At 42.5% G+C, this 16,449-nt stretch overlaps 1 protein-coding gene across 1 annotated transcript; it reads left to right on the top strand.

Moving 5' to 3' along the window:
* Positions 1-3,196: 3,196 nt before the first annotated feature.
* sub1a (SUB1 regulator of transcription a) lies at positions 3,197-16,241 on the top strand. Its single transcript, XM_085973987.1, has 5 exons — positions 3,197-3,333; positions 7,234-7,302; positions 9,301-9,414; positions 12,086-12,194; positions 14,631-16,241. Exons 2-5 carry the CDS (start codon positions 7,234-7,236, stop codon positions 14,708-14,710), a joined length of 372 nt encoding a protein of 123 aa, XP_085830113.1. The 5' UTR covers positions 3,197-3,333; the 3' UTR covers positions 14,711-16,241.
* The last annotated feature ends 208 nt before the right edge of the window (positions 16,242-16,449 follow it).

The raw sequence follows: 16,449 nt of genomic DNA, 5'->3' as shown, positions 1-16,449 counted from the left end.
GGAAACTAAAGCCCTCCCTCCTGCATCAACTCTTTAGCCACACATTCATCTGCTCTATCCTCCTATTCCTATAGTCACTAGCACGTGGCACCGGGAGTAATCCAGAGATTACAACCTTTGAGGTCCTGCTTTATTATCTGCTACCTAGCTCCTTAAATTCTTGTTGCAGGACCTCATCCCTCTTTCTACATATGTCGTTGGTACCAATGTGAACCACGACCTCTGACTGTTCGCCCTCCCCCTTTAGAATGCCCTGCAGCCGTTCAGTGACATCCTTGACCCTGGCACCAGGGAGGCAACATACCATCCTGGAGTCACGTCTGCAGCCACAGAAACGTCTATCTGTTCCCCTTACAATAGAATCCCCTATCACTATTGCTTTCCCACTCTTTTTCCTCCCCTCCTGTGCAGCTGAGCCACTTGTAGTGCCATGGACTTGGCTCTTGCTGCATTCCCCTGAGAAACCATCTCCCCCAGCAGTATCCAAAACGGAAAATCTGTTGGAGAGGGAGATGGACCCAGGAGACTCCTGCACTACCTTCCTAGTTCTTTTACTCTATTTGGCGGTCACCCATTCCCTGTCTGCCTGTGCACTCTTTACCTGCGGTGTGACCACCTCATTAAATGTGCTATTCACAAAGATCTCAGCTTTGCGGATGCTCCACAGTGACTCCAGCCGCAGCTCCAGCTCCGAAACATGGATTTCGAGTAGCTGCAGCTGGAGACACTTCCTGCACATGTGTTCGCCTTGGACACCGAAAGTGTCCCTGACTTGCTGCCGCTCCCACACAGGTCCACCTCCTCCGGTGTCGGGCCTCCTCTGCAGTGCCCCTTTATGGCCGCTGCACCTTCTCTCAGGTCCCGCTGCTGCTCCCACACAGGTCTGCCTCCTCCGGTGTCGGGCCTCCTCTGCTGCGCTCCTTTATGGCAGCTCTGCCTTCTCTCAGGTCCCGCTTCCGCTCCCATACAGGTCCGCCTCCTCCAGTTAACTCTGTTTCTCTCTCCACAGATGCTGCCTGACCTGCTGAATATTTCCAGCATTTTCTGTTTTTATTTCAGATTTCCTGCATCCGCAGTATTTTGCTTTTGTACTCACTTTTAATTCTCAGGTCAGAATCTTAAACCTGCGATGTCTCGAAAGGAAACAGTAGATGTTGTATATATGGACTTTCAGAAGGCATTCAACAAATTGCCACACAGAAGACTTATTAAGAAGATGGAAGCCCATGGAATTAAGGGGAAAGCAACAGTTTGGATATAAAATTGGATCAGTGACAGGAAGCAGAGGGTGTTGGTGGATGGATGTTTTTCAGACTGGGAGGTGGTTTGCATATCTTCCCCTCACCTCCCCTTTCAACATTCCGAAGGGACCGCTCCCTCCGTGACACCCTGGTCCACTCCTCTATCACCCCCAACACCCATTCTTCGCCTGGCACCTTCATGTGCAAGGACAGGAGATGCAACACATGCCCTTTTACCTCCTCCCTTCCCACTGTTCAGGGCCCCAAACACTCCTTCCAGGTGAAACAGCAATTTACTTGTACTTCTTGCAATTTAGTATACTGTATTAGTTGCTCATGATGCGGTCTCCTCTACATTGGGGGGACCAAACGCAGATTAGGTGACCGCTTTGTGGAACACCTCCGTTCAGTCCGTAAGGGTGACCCCGATCTTCCAGTCGCCTGTCACTTTAATTCTGCGCTCCACTCCCATTCTGACCTCTCCGTCCTCGGCCCCTTACACTGTTCCAATGAAGCTCAACATAAGCTCGAGGAACAGCACCTCATCTTTCGATTAGGCACTTTACAGCCCTCTGGACTCAACATCGAGTTCAACAATTTCAGACCATACCCTCTGCCCCTATCTTTTTTTCCCATTTTTTTTTCTCTCTCTCATGGCAGCTGTTGATCATTCTGCCATTGCCATTTACACTTCATCTAGAGTCATCTTTTGTTTCTTAGCTTGTCCAATTACCATCTCCTTTTGCCTTGCACCATCATCCCTTTTGTCTCTTAATCTCTCCTGCCTTCCACCCTATCACAGACCTTCCCTTTTGTTCTTTCCTCCCCTCCCCCCTTTCCCTGCCCCTACACTTGCTTAAAAACCTGTTCCATCTCCAACTTTTTCCAGTTCTGACGAAGGGTCGTCGACCTGAAACGTTAACTCTGTTTCTCGCTCCACAGATGCTGCCTGACCTGCTGAGTATTTCCAGCATTTTCTGTTTTTAGTTCAGATTTCCAGCATCCGCAGTATATTGCTTTTGTATTTGTATTTGTATTTATATAGTGCCTTTAAAGTAGTAAAACATCCCAAGGCGCTTCACAGGAGTATTATAAGACAAAAAATTTGACACCGAGCCACATAAGTAGAAATTAGGGCTGGTGACCAAAGGCTTGGTAAACGAGGTAGGTTTTAAGGAGCATCTTAAAGAAGGAAAGAGAGGTAGAGAGGTTCCTCTGTTTAGGCAGGGAATTCCAGAGCTTAGGGCCTAGGCAACAGAAGGCATAGCTACCAATGGTTGAGCCATTATAATCAGGACTGCTCAAGAGGGCAGAATTAGAGGAGTCAGATATCTTGAGGGGTTGTGGGGCTGGAGTAGATTTCAGAGATAGGGAGGGGCGAGGCCATGGAGGGATTTGAAAACAAGGATGAGAATTTTGAAATGGAGGTGCTGCTTAACCGGGAGCCAACGTAGGTCAGCGAGCACAGGAGTAATGGGTGAACGGGACTTGGTGTGAGTTAGGATATGGGCAGCCGAGTTTTGGATGACCTCAAGTTTACGTAGAGTAGAATGTGGGAGGCCAGCCAGGAGTGCGTTGGAATAGTCAAATCTAGAGGTAAAAAGGCATGGATGAGGGTTTCAGCAGCGGATGAGCTGAGGCAAGGGCGGAGACGGGCGATGTTACGGAAGTGGAAATGGGCGATCTTTGTTATGCCGCAGATATGTGATCAGAAGCTCATTTCAAGGTCAAATATGACACCAAGGTCAGTCTGGATAGGCCCATCTTTTCCTCTGCCTGGGGGAATTGGAAACAAGGCGCCAGCTGTTAAAAAAGGGGAAGCACTTGTTGACTTGCGCCGAACTAGTCAGTTGCTACATTGGCCTGGGTCCCAAACCATTCACAACGGGGCCTTTGTTGTCGAGACACGTGGGACGAACTTCAACTCCCAGCATTCCAGGGACGGAAGAGGGCGGGGTTAACCGCCGGAAGTGACGCTTTGCCAACAGCCCAATAGAGCAGCAGCCGTTGGGGAAAATCTGGATCGTAGTCACTCGCTTCATTGTCTGAGTCCGTGTCCCGAAACGCCAAGATAGAGAAACTCCTCATCAACGTATGTATTTCGACAATGAGATGGGTGTCAGGAGGCACGGCCGTTGGGGTTTTTTTTCGGGCCGACGGGGGATTCGTTTCATTTTTTATTTATTTTTATTTATTCGGGCCTGAATAACGAGGGAGAAGGAAGCCCAACACGTTCTTAATTGACAAGCTGACGGCGGCCAATGAGAAGCCCAGCTCCGTGGGTTGCTAGGTGGATTCACCAATCGGTGCCAGGGGGCGGGACTTCCTTGTTCTTTCTGATAACGAAGTGCGTTGTCTGGGCTTTGGGTTGAATAAAATGGGAGCTGGCGGCAAAGCCGAGCTAGGGCGTAGCGGCCCCCTCCCGCACCGATTCCAGTGCGGCCCAGAGGGAGAGGAACAATAAGCCGCAATGTCCTTCACTGAAGCCAAATCTCTTTTTAAAATTGATTTTAAATGGGAATTAAGTCAGTAAAAGGGAAACTAGCAACTAAAGATGTAAAAATGTATAAGTTACATATGATTCTGACTCGCTAATCCGTCGTAAGGTGAACACTAAGATATCTTGAGAATTTTAAAATTGATAGTGAAAATGTTATCGTAGAATGTTAGAGGTATTACTTTTTTAAATTAAAAAAATCCAGTTAAATAAGGTGTCTGCTGTTTATATACACTACATGAACATTAGCATAGGTTTGAAACAGTATTATGCTTCAATATCGTTAGTTTTTAAAATACAAAAGCCGTGCCCTGCCCAACAATGACTAATCACTCCCGATGTGTGTCCTGCCAATCACCTGCTTCAACGTGTTTGACTTAGCCGCGTGAGTTCCTGTCCTTGGCTCCCGCACACTCGCCTCTTGAGTCAGGAGGTTGTGGTGCGTTCCAGCCCCCAGTCGGGATTTGTGTACATAATGTAGGCTAACACTTCAGTACAGTACTGAAGGATTGCTGAGCTGTTGAAAGTGTTGCTTTTCGGTGAGACTTTAAACTGAGGCTCAGTCGGTATGCTGAGGTGGACATAAAAGATCCTGTCGTACTATTCAAAGAGTAGAGGGTTCTCTTGATGCCCTGGCCAGCATTCCTTTTCAACAGCCCAGAAAATCGATTATCTGGCCATTCATTCAAGGGACCTTGTGTGCAAATTTCATTTAGTCAATCCAGTTTGGTTTTTGTTGAATAAAGGGTCCCATTGTGGTCCAAGTATTTTCTGCACAAATTACTAAAGCATCTGAATTAGTTATTGTCTCTCGCAAAGCTTTTGACAATTTTAGCCTATTTTATGCGATGAGTTCTATGGGCTTGCCAGACAGATCTTGGGTTGGATAAGGAATTGGTTGCATTCTCATAGGCAGAAGTTGTGATTTTTAAAAAATTTGCTTATGGGATGTGGGCATCGCTGGCAAAGCCAACATTTATTGCCTATCCCTAATTGCCCTTGAGAAGATGGTGGTGAGCCGCCGCCTTCAACTGCTGCAGTCCGTGTGGTGAAGGTACTCTCGCAGTGCTGTTAGGCAGGGAGTTCCAGGATTTTGACCCAGCGACGATGAAGGATCGGTGATATACTTCTAAGTCAAGGTGGTGTTTGACTTGAAGGGGATTAATGGTAATAATTCCATGTGGAGGTAGGTTACTAGTGGATTCCGACAGGAATTGGTATTAGACGGTTGCTTTGGCGGAACTGTCTGCAAGTTCACAGATGATGTAAAGATTTGTGCAATGTTAGAACCTTAGAGGAGAAAAAACTGCCACAATCTGATCTAGAGGTGATGGTGGGGGGGGGATGAGCCTGTGTTACTGAATATAGATAAATGTAGTGTTATGCATGTGGTATGGGCCAATGCTAATCATGTGTATACCGTACAGCATTCTGTACTAAAGTCTGTTGAGCAGAAAAATTACCTAGTTGTTATAGTACACTGACTTCTGAATATTTGCCACCAGTGCTGAGTGGCTATAACGAACAGTATTAGGATGTATTCCTTGGATGATTCCATTCCATATAAAACAAAAAGCACAATATTGTCCTTGGAGAGGCCTCCTAGACTACTGTGTCCAGTTTTAGTTCCCTCACATGGTAGGGGATATAGAGGCCCTGTGAAACTTTGAGTGGGGCCACTATTGATACCTACCCTTTGTTAGTAGACTTGGAAGGCTTGGTCTTTTTGTGGATAAACTATTTGAATTAGCTAGATTGGGGGTGGGGGGAATTGTGAAGCTCAGTTGTACCAGGACTATGGGATGGGCTCAGTGGACCAGCCTGCCTTGTCTTGCCCATCATTTTTGTAGTTGGTAAGTTTATTATTCTCCATGTGTAGCTGTGGTTTGATATCAGTGCTATGATCCATATATTGTAAATAAACATCATCGTATGATACCAGTGTCAATTTTTGTTTCTGCCTGTGTTGAGTAGGGGAAATGGGAAAAATGTTAGCAGCAGAGAGCTCACTACTTTGGATGAAATTAGATGTTTCATCCACTACTAGAAAGAAGAGACAAAAATGACAATTACCCTTGGATTGAAGTGTGTGTGTGTGTGTTCTAATAATTTAAGTATATATTCTACCCTGTTTAATTGGGGTGGAAGATGCTGACAGCCAAAAGCACATAACCGAGTGTAAATTAAAGAAAGACTTGCATTTATATAGCACCTTTCACGACCACTGGATGTCTCAGTGCTTTACAGCCAATTAAGTATTTTTGAAGTGTAATATCTGTTGTAATGTGGGAAACGTGGCAGTCAGTTTACGCACAGCAAGCTTCCACAAACAGTACTTAGATAATGACCACACAATTTTTTTTTTTATGATGTTGATTGAAGGATAAATATTGGCCAGGACACCGGGGATAGCTCCTGCTCTTCGAAAAAGTGTGTCACGGGATCTTTTGCGTCCACCTGAGCGAGCAGATAGGGCCTCGGTTTAACGTCTCATCTGAAAGACGGCACCTCTGACAGTGCAGCACTCCCTCGGCACTGCAGTGGAGTGTCAGCCTAGATTTATGTGCTCCAGTCCCTAGAGTGGGATTAACATTTATGAACACATGAAAAAAGATGGGAGAGAGCAACTGGTCCATCCAGCCTGTCCCATCCAGACATGGTGCAGCCTACATATGCCCCCCCACCCTAATGATGCAATCTCCTGGAAGAGGCAACATTCAAGAACGGAAGTGGTAAATTGGAGTAACTTATGGTTTCCTAAGTGTCTCAGTGGGTAGCATTCTCACCTGAGTCAGAAGGTTGTGGGTTCAGGTCCCATTTCAGAGACTTGAGCACACAAATCTAGGCTGACACTCCACTGCAGTGCTGCGCTGTCGGAGGTGCCGTCTTTCAGGTAAGACGTTAAACCGAGGCCCCAGCTGCTCGCTCAAGTGGATGTAAAAGGTCCCATGACACTATTCTAGAAGAGCAGGGGCGTTCTACCTGGTCTCCTGGCCAATATTTGTCCCTCAATCAACAGCTTATGTGGTCATTATCACATTGTTTGTGGGAGCTTGGCTGCTGCGTTCTGTGAAAGGTGCTGTATATAAATGCAAGTCTTTTTTTAATCATCCCTTTTGACCAAAGTTTAGGTTCCCCCATCACTTCCCGTTTTGGATTAAGACTCTGACAATTTTCTGTATTAAAGATGCTACATAAATGCAAGATATTGTTGAAGGCAAACTGATGTGGAGAAGAATGTGTGTTGTCTTTGCAGCAGAAGTCCACAATGCATTGACTTAGCCACACAATCATACAGTTGTCCTGTCTGTATGGTAAAGGTCTGAAGTACACATTGAGTGTTGCTTTTTTTGGACCAGTAACTGGAAGCAGACTTGTCTCCATCAAATATCTTACAAAGGAAGGGTTTTGTATTTTTCTGGCATTGGTGAATCTTAATTTCTTCAAAGATCTTTTGGAAATTTAATTTAAAGTTACTTTTTTAAAAAAAAACAGATGCCTAAATCAAGGGAAGTTGTTTCTACGAGCTCAGACAGCGAATCGGATAGTGAAGTTGATCAAAAGGTAAGACAAAATATACTGCTGATTGTTATTTCAAAAGCATATGAGGTTTTATATAGCTGATTTGAGGTTATTTACATAAAAATATCTACCGAATGTTTCTGCCTTTTACATTTTTGATTGCAGTACAAGCATATTACAAACATGCTCGCAGTACAAGTATATTACAAGCATGCTCGCAATACACATCAGAAAAGTGGTGCTGAACTGTCTCTCATTTGAAGTGCCATCACTGTTAAGCCATTAAATATTGACATTGTGAATATAGATGGGATAATTTCAATCTAAAACAGCTCTTTCCTACCTAGTAAGACATTCCCGTTACAATTTCTTCACCACTGTACTAAATTTGAAAACGATTCTTGGCTCCAGACTGACATCTGTGAGTGAAGTATGTTAACTGGCTGATTTTATTGAAATAAATCATTGGGGCCCATGGCTTATGTTCATAAATATTGGATTTCCATGAGGCTCTGGAGAGGGATCAAAATGTTTTTCTTTCCCAGTAGGACTAGCTCCTTCTCCCCGATCTTCAAAGTAATGTTCTTTAATTCCTCTCACCTAATAATTGTGTTCTTTAGCTTTGCTAATACACATTCCCCATGACCTCAACACAACTTAGAACAGTTACAGATGAGGATATATTTGCAACAATACTAAAATATGTCCCATTTTATTTATTGCAGATTGAACTAGTAGCTTATTGAATAGAGTAAAGGGATGTAGCAAAATGTTTCTCTACATGCATTGAGCAAATCTAGTGCAGGTATAAGTGGAAATAATGATGGCTGTATGGTTACTTTCAGAAATATATAGAATGTACAGCACAGAAACCGACCATTTGGTTATGCTTCACACAAGCCTCCTCCCATCCCTCCTCATCTAACTCTATCAGCATAACTTTCTATTTCTTTCTCTCTCGTGTTTATCTAGTTTCCTTAAATGCATCTATGCTATTTGCCTCAACTACTCCTTGTGGTAGAGTTCCGCATTCTAACCACTCTCTGGGTAAAGAAATTTCTCCTGAATGCCCTATTGGATTTATTAGTGACTAATCTTTTATTTGTGGCCCCTAGTTTTGGTGTCTTTTTTTCTCTTCCTCCTTCCCTATCAAACCCTTTCATAATCTTAAAGACCTCTACCAGATCACCCCTCAGCCTTCTCTTGTCTAGATAAAAGAGCCCCAGCCTGTTCAATCTTTCCTGATGGGTATAATCCCTCAATTCTGGTATCATTCTTGTAAACCTTCTCCAGTGCCTCTATACCATTTTTATAATATGGAGACCAGCTTTGTGCACAGTACTCTTAAGTGTGATGGCTTTTGTGTTCTTGAGGTCAGCATCATTAGCACGCCACAGTGCTAGTGAACATTGTCCCTACTACAGATGTTGGGTTAACTGGTCCCTGATTCATATAATCTCATATCTTTTGTTTGAATATTAGAACAGCATTTGCTGTTCGCCATCCTCGGGTAGAGCTCCAAAATAATTTAACCAAAGCCTCCACAATTGCTTCAGTTCTTCCCATTCCCTCAACATCATATATGTCCAACATATATTTCAATTCTGTCTGAAAACTGTAAAATGAGACGGAGACGGATAATCATCTGACCTAAATTCACTCTCTGCAAATGACAATTTAGCTGTACCCTATTTTGAATTCCGAGTGGTCTACATTTTATCTAATATAGAAATTGCAGGCGAGTCATTGTTTTGGTAAGAATTGAAAAAATAATCATGGTTCAATCTGGAGTTCTAGTACTAACAGTGATTGAGAGTAAAAGTAACTTGAATTAGTGCAGCAAATGCTATTTTGTAATGGGCTGGTAGTTTTAAGGATTGATAAAGCCCTAAGTGAACCTGAAATAGAAAACTTTGACGGCAAGAAACTACTGCTTCTGCGTTTTGCTCTCTTCCCTGTTTCCCCTCCCCTCTCTTCATCCATATCCATATATGAAAGGTAATTTCAGTAATACTGTACATTCCTGGATTTGTTTTACAGGCTAAGAGAAAGAAGTCGGCTACAGTAGAGAAACCAGTAAAAAAGCAAAAGAGTGGAGAAAGTTCTGGGGGTGCAAAATGCACTAAAAGCGACAAAGATGATAACCTATTTCAGGTGTGTTCTTTCTGTCAAAACATAAGTCACAGGTGTGTGACTGTGATAGTGCTAGTTTTTTTATGCAGTTATGGTTTATCCTAAATGTTGGAGACTGCCTGTTTTGACTTGCAGGAGACCCAGAAAATCAATTCTGTTATGTAGTGTTCACTTGTAGCATACTGATGCTTCACTCTCTTGGCTCCAGAAGGTTGTTATTAGGTGGCGGCCCAGAAGTTGGCCAGTAGCTAGCTTCAGGACAGCATTATAGGGAGGGAATGAGTTGGGTTTGGTGGAGTACTCCAGGTAAAGATCATTGCCTATTTCTTTCAAGAAATCAACCTCTCAAGTGATTTTAAAGCCTTTTTACATTATTACTGCCACTGACCTGCTAATTGTGACATTTGGGAGTTTAATAGTGCATATCTTTTTAAAATCTGATGTGCCAGTATTGACTTCACTTTGGTTTTAATTTAGGAATCATTGGGGAGGGGGGCAGTTAAATGATACCGTATCAAAAGATTTCTAAGATGCAGGGGTTGACTCAATCGGTATTGGTGTATTGGTAACCAAGATAGTAACAAATTTGACCAAGTACCCAGGAGGATTGTTACTTGCATATTTAAATAACTGAATTAGTACAGTTGTGACTCATACCCAATTGAATCTAGATCATAATTTATATTCAGTTTCCTGCTGCATTGGTAAAATGTGCATTTGCTGTTTTTAATCCATTGTCTTAATGGATGTGTGATTGTACATACTGCTTTCATGTCCATTGTAGTAAGATTATGCAGTTTGAAGTCGATGTGTGTCTTAGACATTGGAGGGTAAGTGCTTGTATAATCTAATGGTCATATAGGTGGAATCATAAAATATATTTGCTAACATGTAAGATTACACGCATGAGCACATCCATATATCAATCTAATGTTATAGTGCATTTATATGGTGGTTATTATTATTAATAAACCAGAAATGTGAAGTGGTGGTGATTGTGCTGTTGGAGGTATTTTGCACCCCTAAAAGAAATTGATAAGGCCCATGTACAGGAAACTTTGTGCTATCCGGCACCGACGGGACTGAGCTGTTGCCGTTCCCTCAAAACTGCTGGACACACCAGCGTTAATGTTGAAGCATACGGAGCTTTTCATCTCTGTATCTGACAACAAACACTGTTGCTTAGCAACAGCTTCTAAACAGTCAGCCCGTACCTTGGAAGCATCTCTCTCAAGCTGTTGCTAAGCTACAGAGACTTTGCAGAGCCTGACTGGGGGGGGAAAAAAGCCACGAGAAGAAAAAAAACCCTAACAAAACGGCTCCTGATTTTTGCCGGTGGCTCGAGCTTGCTGGACATTTAGCCTCCGACAACACAGTTTCCTGTACTGAATAATTGTACATTGGCTTGCTGGTGAAGGCAGCTGTGTTTCTTGGCTGTCAGTGGGTGAGAGGCTGGAATGCTTGCTCCCAACCTGCACAAGACAGCAAAACTATTCTTCTGTCATTAGCCAGTGGGGGCAGTATTTTGAAAATTAGTAATTTGAATTGACTGCATGTTCCCTGTCTCCTGCCTTTTTGAGTAAAGAAGTGTATAATTTTACTTTCACATATCCTGATCTGGAAGACAATTGAACCAGCTAGATGAAACAAAAACCTGTACATACTTTCATTTTTAAAGTAGAAAAATAAAATGCCAAGCTCATTTTAACTTTCGTAGCATTGTAATTAATCACGTTTTCACCTGGTTATGAAACTTTTATCTTTCGCCATAAGCTGAGAAGAAACCACTGAGTTTGGAATGAAGTTTGCTGAGCTGGCCAAATGCATCACTAAAATTAGGCAGAATGTCTTCAGTAAATTAACTAACGGGTTGAAATCGTTTTTTGCAGTATTAGTAACTTGTTTTGAAATTGCTTTATCTGGACAAAGGAATTTCATATGAAGGTGTTCATTTAACATGTTTTTTATTCGCTTATGGGATCTGGGCGTCGCTGGCAAGGTTAGCATTTATTGCCCATCCCTAGTTGCCCTTGAGTAGGCGGTGGTGAGCCGCCGCCTTGAACCGCTGCAGTCCGTGTGGTGAAGATACTCCCACAGTGCTGTTAGGTAGGGAGTTCCAGGATTTTGACCCAGCGACTATGAAGGCTCGGCGATATACTTCTAAGTCCGGATGGTGTGTGACTTGGAGGTGGTGATGTTCCCATGCGCCTGCTGCCCTTGTCCTTCTAGGTGGAAGAGGTTGCGGGTTTGGGAGGTGCTGCCGAAGAAACTTTGGTGAGTTGCTGCAGAGCAGATGGTACACGCTGCAGCCACTGTACGCCGGTGGTGGAGGGAGTGAATGTTTAAGGTGGTGGATGGGGTGCTAATCAAACAGGCTGCTTTGTCCTGGATGGTGTCGAGCTTGAGTGTTGTTGCAGCTGCACTCATCCAAGCAAGTGGAGATTATTCCATCACACTCCTTGTGCCTTTATAGATGGTGGGAAGGCTTTTGGGAGTCGAGAGGCGAGAAACTCACCGTCACATACCTAGCCTCTGACCTGCTCTTGTTGCCACAGTATTTATGTGGCTGGTCCAGTTAAGTTTCTGGTCAATGGTGACCCCAGGATGTTGCACTGTACAATATTGGCAATCATTTTTTAAGTTGCTATACTAATTAGGCAACTGGCATTAATTTGAGATATATCTTTGACAGATTGGCAGGATGAGATACGTCAGTGTGCGCGAGTTCAAAGGCAAAGTCCTAATTGATGTCAGAGAATACTGGATGAACCAAGATGGTGAAATGAAGCCTGGGAAAAAAGGTAAAGTATGTCAAAAGTTTTTAGATGCGTGTTGGCAAGATACAAATGAGGGTGCAAATTTAAGGTATTCATCTTGCGTTAGATTAGATGAGGTGGCTCGTGGAGAAAAATGTCGATCTAGATTGATGTGCTGCTTGGTTTCTGTGCTGTAATACTGTTGTTCTACATGCTTGGAAATATAAAATCTCGGCATTGATGACAAAACACCTGGAATATTCTCATCAAATGCCGCTCTTGTCTGTTGCTGTAAGCCTTGCAGCACATTTACATTAACAACAGAGCATAGTGATTCTGTAATGAACAACACACTCTAATCAAAAGGAGGTGACATCCCAAGAGTGGAGGCACTAAAAACAAACATCTCCTTATATTGGCCCTCCAACAGAAAGCCAGTGACTCACCACAAGCTTAAGAAAAAAATAACTTCTCAGTTTGCAAATCTCATCATCGAATAGTATAGCACAGAAGGAGGCCATTCGGCTCATCGAGCCTGCGCTGGCTCTTTCGAAGAGCAATCCAGTCCTGCTCTCCTCCTTCCCCTATCCCTGCAGTTTTTTTCTTTTAAGTATTTATCCAATTCCCTTTTGAAGGCTACTATTGAATCTCTATCCACCACCCTATTAGGCAGTGCATTCCAAATCCTAACCACTCATTGCGTTAATAAGTGTTTCCTCGTGTCGCCTTGGATTTCTTTTGTCAATCACTTTGACCTTTACCCTCCAGGAACCAATTGTCGAAGTAAAGTGTCTAGTTGTATTCAAAACATTTTTTTAAGTACCGCCCAAAGCTAAAGAAATGTAAAGCGTTTGTCCATCCTGGTGAATAAGTAGATAGATAGACTCTAGGGGAAATTGAGGGATGTGGAGATCGGATGGGAAAGTGGCGTTGAGGTCGAAGATCAGCCATGATCTTATTGAATGGTGGAGGAGGCTTGAGGAGCCGTATGGCCTACTCCTCCTAATTCGTATGTTGTGTTCTTATGAACCTTCTCCACTTACAGCAATTGATCCTATGATACAAATTGTTTTTGGAAGGTTCAGGTTTCATGTTCAGTCCTTTGTTCCTGGTATATAAAGAGAATCATAGAATGGTTACAGTGCGGAAGAAGGCTATTTGGCCCGTCGAGCCCGTGCCCTTTCCCTGTAGCCCTGCAAATTTTTTTTCCTTCAGATACTTATCCAACTTCCTTTTGAAAGATGAGATTGAGTCCGCCTCCCTTTCAGGCAGTGCATTCTAGATCTTAACCACTTGCTGCGTGGAAAAGTTTTTTCTTGTGTCACCTTTGGTTCTTTTGCCAATCACCTTAAATCTATATCCTCTGGAAAATGTGGAAATCTGAAAGGAAATCCACAGAAAAGGCAACAGGCAGCACGGTGGCATAGTGGTTAGCACTGTTGCCTCACAGCGCCAGGGACCCGGGTTCGAATCCGGCCTCGGGTGACTGTCTGTGTGGAGTTTGCACATTCTCCCCGTGTTTGCGTGGGTTTCCTCCGGGTGCTCCGGTTTCCTCCCACAGTCCAAAGATGTGAGGTTGATTGGCTATGATAAATTGACCCTTAGTGTTAGGGGGGGATTAAATACGTGGGGTTACGGGGTGGGATGTGTGTTGGTGTAGGGGTTATGGGGATTGGGTGGGACATGTGTCGGTGCAGGCTCGATGGGCCGAAATGGCCTCTATCTGCACTGTGGGGTTTCTGTGATTCTGTGATAATGTTTTGGGTATATGCCCTTTTATCTGAGCTTATTGGAGCTCTGAAGAACAATGCATCTGAAATTTTAACTTGCCCTTTCTCTTTATGGATGCTGATGCTATCCTTTCTGGTGTATTGTATTGATGTTTGAACATGTTTATACTTCATGGAATGGTTGGATGTAGCTTGTTCCCACAATTCCCCATATTGGGATGGGGAGGGAGCTTTGTGGAACACCCCTAATGTTTGTCTATAAATCATCATTGGCAGTGACTCAAATGCAAGTTGCTTCCTTTTTCCTGTTGGAGAAATAGACTTAATGGGAGGCGGGAAAGAGAAGAAAGCTATTGCTCCCTGATGACTCAAGTTCATTTTAGCAAATAGTTGCGCTGTACTGACCAATAAGTATTATAGTATGATTACCATTATAAATTATTATTGAACAATTCCAGGGGAAGTGCACATGAGTGAACTTCAGTTGAGGACACAATCTGACTAGTATGGTGCCTTTCAAAAAGCCTGGCAACACCTATTGTCATGGTGCATGTATAAATAATGACTACTTAAGCAAGTTAATGTGGGGTGAGTGGTACCCTTGGAACTACACCCCTGCAAGAAGTCAATATCATCAGAAGAAGGAAGAAATTTAATAGGAAAAGACGTCAATGATATACAATGTTGTGTGTTTTATAACTGTTATTAAGCTTTGATTGCCATTTGTTACATTTTTTTTTTCCCAATTTAGGAATCTCTTTATCACCAGACCAATGGAACCAATTGAAGGAAATGATTCCTGACATTGATGATGCATTAAAAAGGTTATAGAATGTCCATACAAAGATGTACCCTGCTTTTTGTCATTGAACCTATCCATCTTTAACATTTACTTGTGTTTTCTAAAAGAAGAAATTAAGCTTGTTTTGTATTGTAATGTTGACTGTTTTATGTATTTGCAGTCCATCCCAGCTTTCATATTTTAAAAAATTCTGTAAAGGGTACACTATTTAGAAAAGTGGTATGGGATTTGTTTTTAGTGTTAAAATTATATTTTGTTTCCTGATTTGATGTTTAGCAACTGCCACATCATGTCTATAGACTGTTGCTTATATTATCCTGAGCTGGTAGATACAAATACTTTCGAGAACAACTTCATATTTAAATTCATGCAGTGCTATCAACATTTTTTTTGGGTCCAATCGTTGAATCCTCTGGGTATCTTGGATTGGCATTTTTAGCTTTCCCCAGTGGCCTTGTGGGTAAATGCACCACCAGGTGTAGCAATAAGCCATACAGGCCAGAAGGTCCGAGGCTTGATTTGTGCTGTTAGCTGAGTTGATCTCTGCTACAACAGCAGTTGGGCTGCCACAATTTGCCTCTACCCTCGGATAGGAAGGCTGAAAATCTGTCAAGGTTTCCACTTGTGATTGCTTTTCACTATCCACTACTGGAAAATGAACGTGTAGATTTCTGCCGAGGGCAGGGTTAAGCTTAGCTATGTTGCTGTCTATGGTTGGAACAGAGTTTGAATGACCCAAGGCTAAATGTACACTCACTGTTTAGAGTCACATAAGAAGAGTGACACCTTGAATGAGTTGCCAAAGGGCTACTAGAGTCTGGAACCCCACTCCAATAAGAGCCAGTGTCTTCAGGAGAGATGGGGAGAGGGTGAAAAAAACATTACATGTCACCAATACTAGGGGGATAATTTAATAGCGGAATATAGTTTGACTTAATTTTTTGCTTTTTGTTTTGGTAAAAGAAAGTGAACTATACATTAAAGCTTCTTGCTGAGCTTCTGATAATGTAGATATGCCCTGGTTTTTTTCTGGAGGTGGAGAGGATGGATGACTTGTTTGGCTCCTCCACAAATAATCAAAACTAGCTCTGTCCTTCGCACAAATATTTGTTCGACTCTATTTAAATAAATTGATTTTAACTGGATTTTTCAAGCTCTGTATGGACTGGTAAACAGTTTTAATAGCTTTGTAATAACTAATTGAACTGATTCAGATGTTGCTTTGATAACTGAATAGCAATTAGTTTAAAATGTATATCAATATAGCTGTCCGGGTTTTTTCAACATTTCCCTAATCTCCGATTCGCTCTGAGTGCAACCGTTTAAGTGATGGCTACCAGTAATTTTTCAGAATAAAAATGTTCCTGTCAATCATACCACCATGTGGACTCTTGCTACAGTACTTTCATGAGGTACCACTCCCAATTTAATATTTCCACACAGCATGTTTTGACTATTATCAGTATGCTTTTGTATTATTTCACCATGTTTGTCCACATTTCTCTGATCTGTATTGAAATATGGTAAAGTAAATAAAGCTGTTACAGCAACTTAATCTGACTTCGACTTTAATGTTAATTCACTGCGGTTTATTATTAAAGAATTATGTAAACATTTCTTTAATGCAATCATATCTGAGCTTGCATTTAAAAAGTTACTATCATAATCCTTTTTAAGGCCACACGGATGTTTATTTTTAACTTTGGTTCTGTAGAGTTGCATTAATTCAGCACAGACATTCATTGGAAAGTATTGATCGTTAAGCCAA

This window comes from Somniosus microcephalus, chromosome 2 (assembly GCF_052327205.1).
Source record: "Somniosus microcephalus isolate GS21.2 chromosome 2, FLI_Smic_1.0, whole genome shotgun sequence".
Taxonomy (NCBI): domain Eukaryota; kingdom Metazoa; phylum Chordata; class Chondrichthyes; order Squaliformes; family Somniosidae; genus Somniosus; species Somniosus microcephalus.
This window is presented reverse-complemented; position numbering and strand designations above follow the sequence as displayed.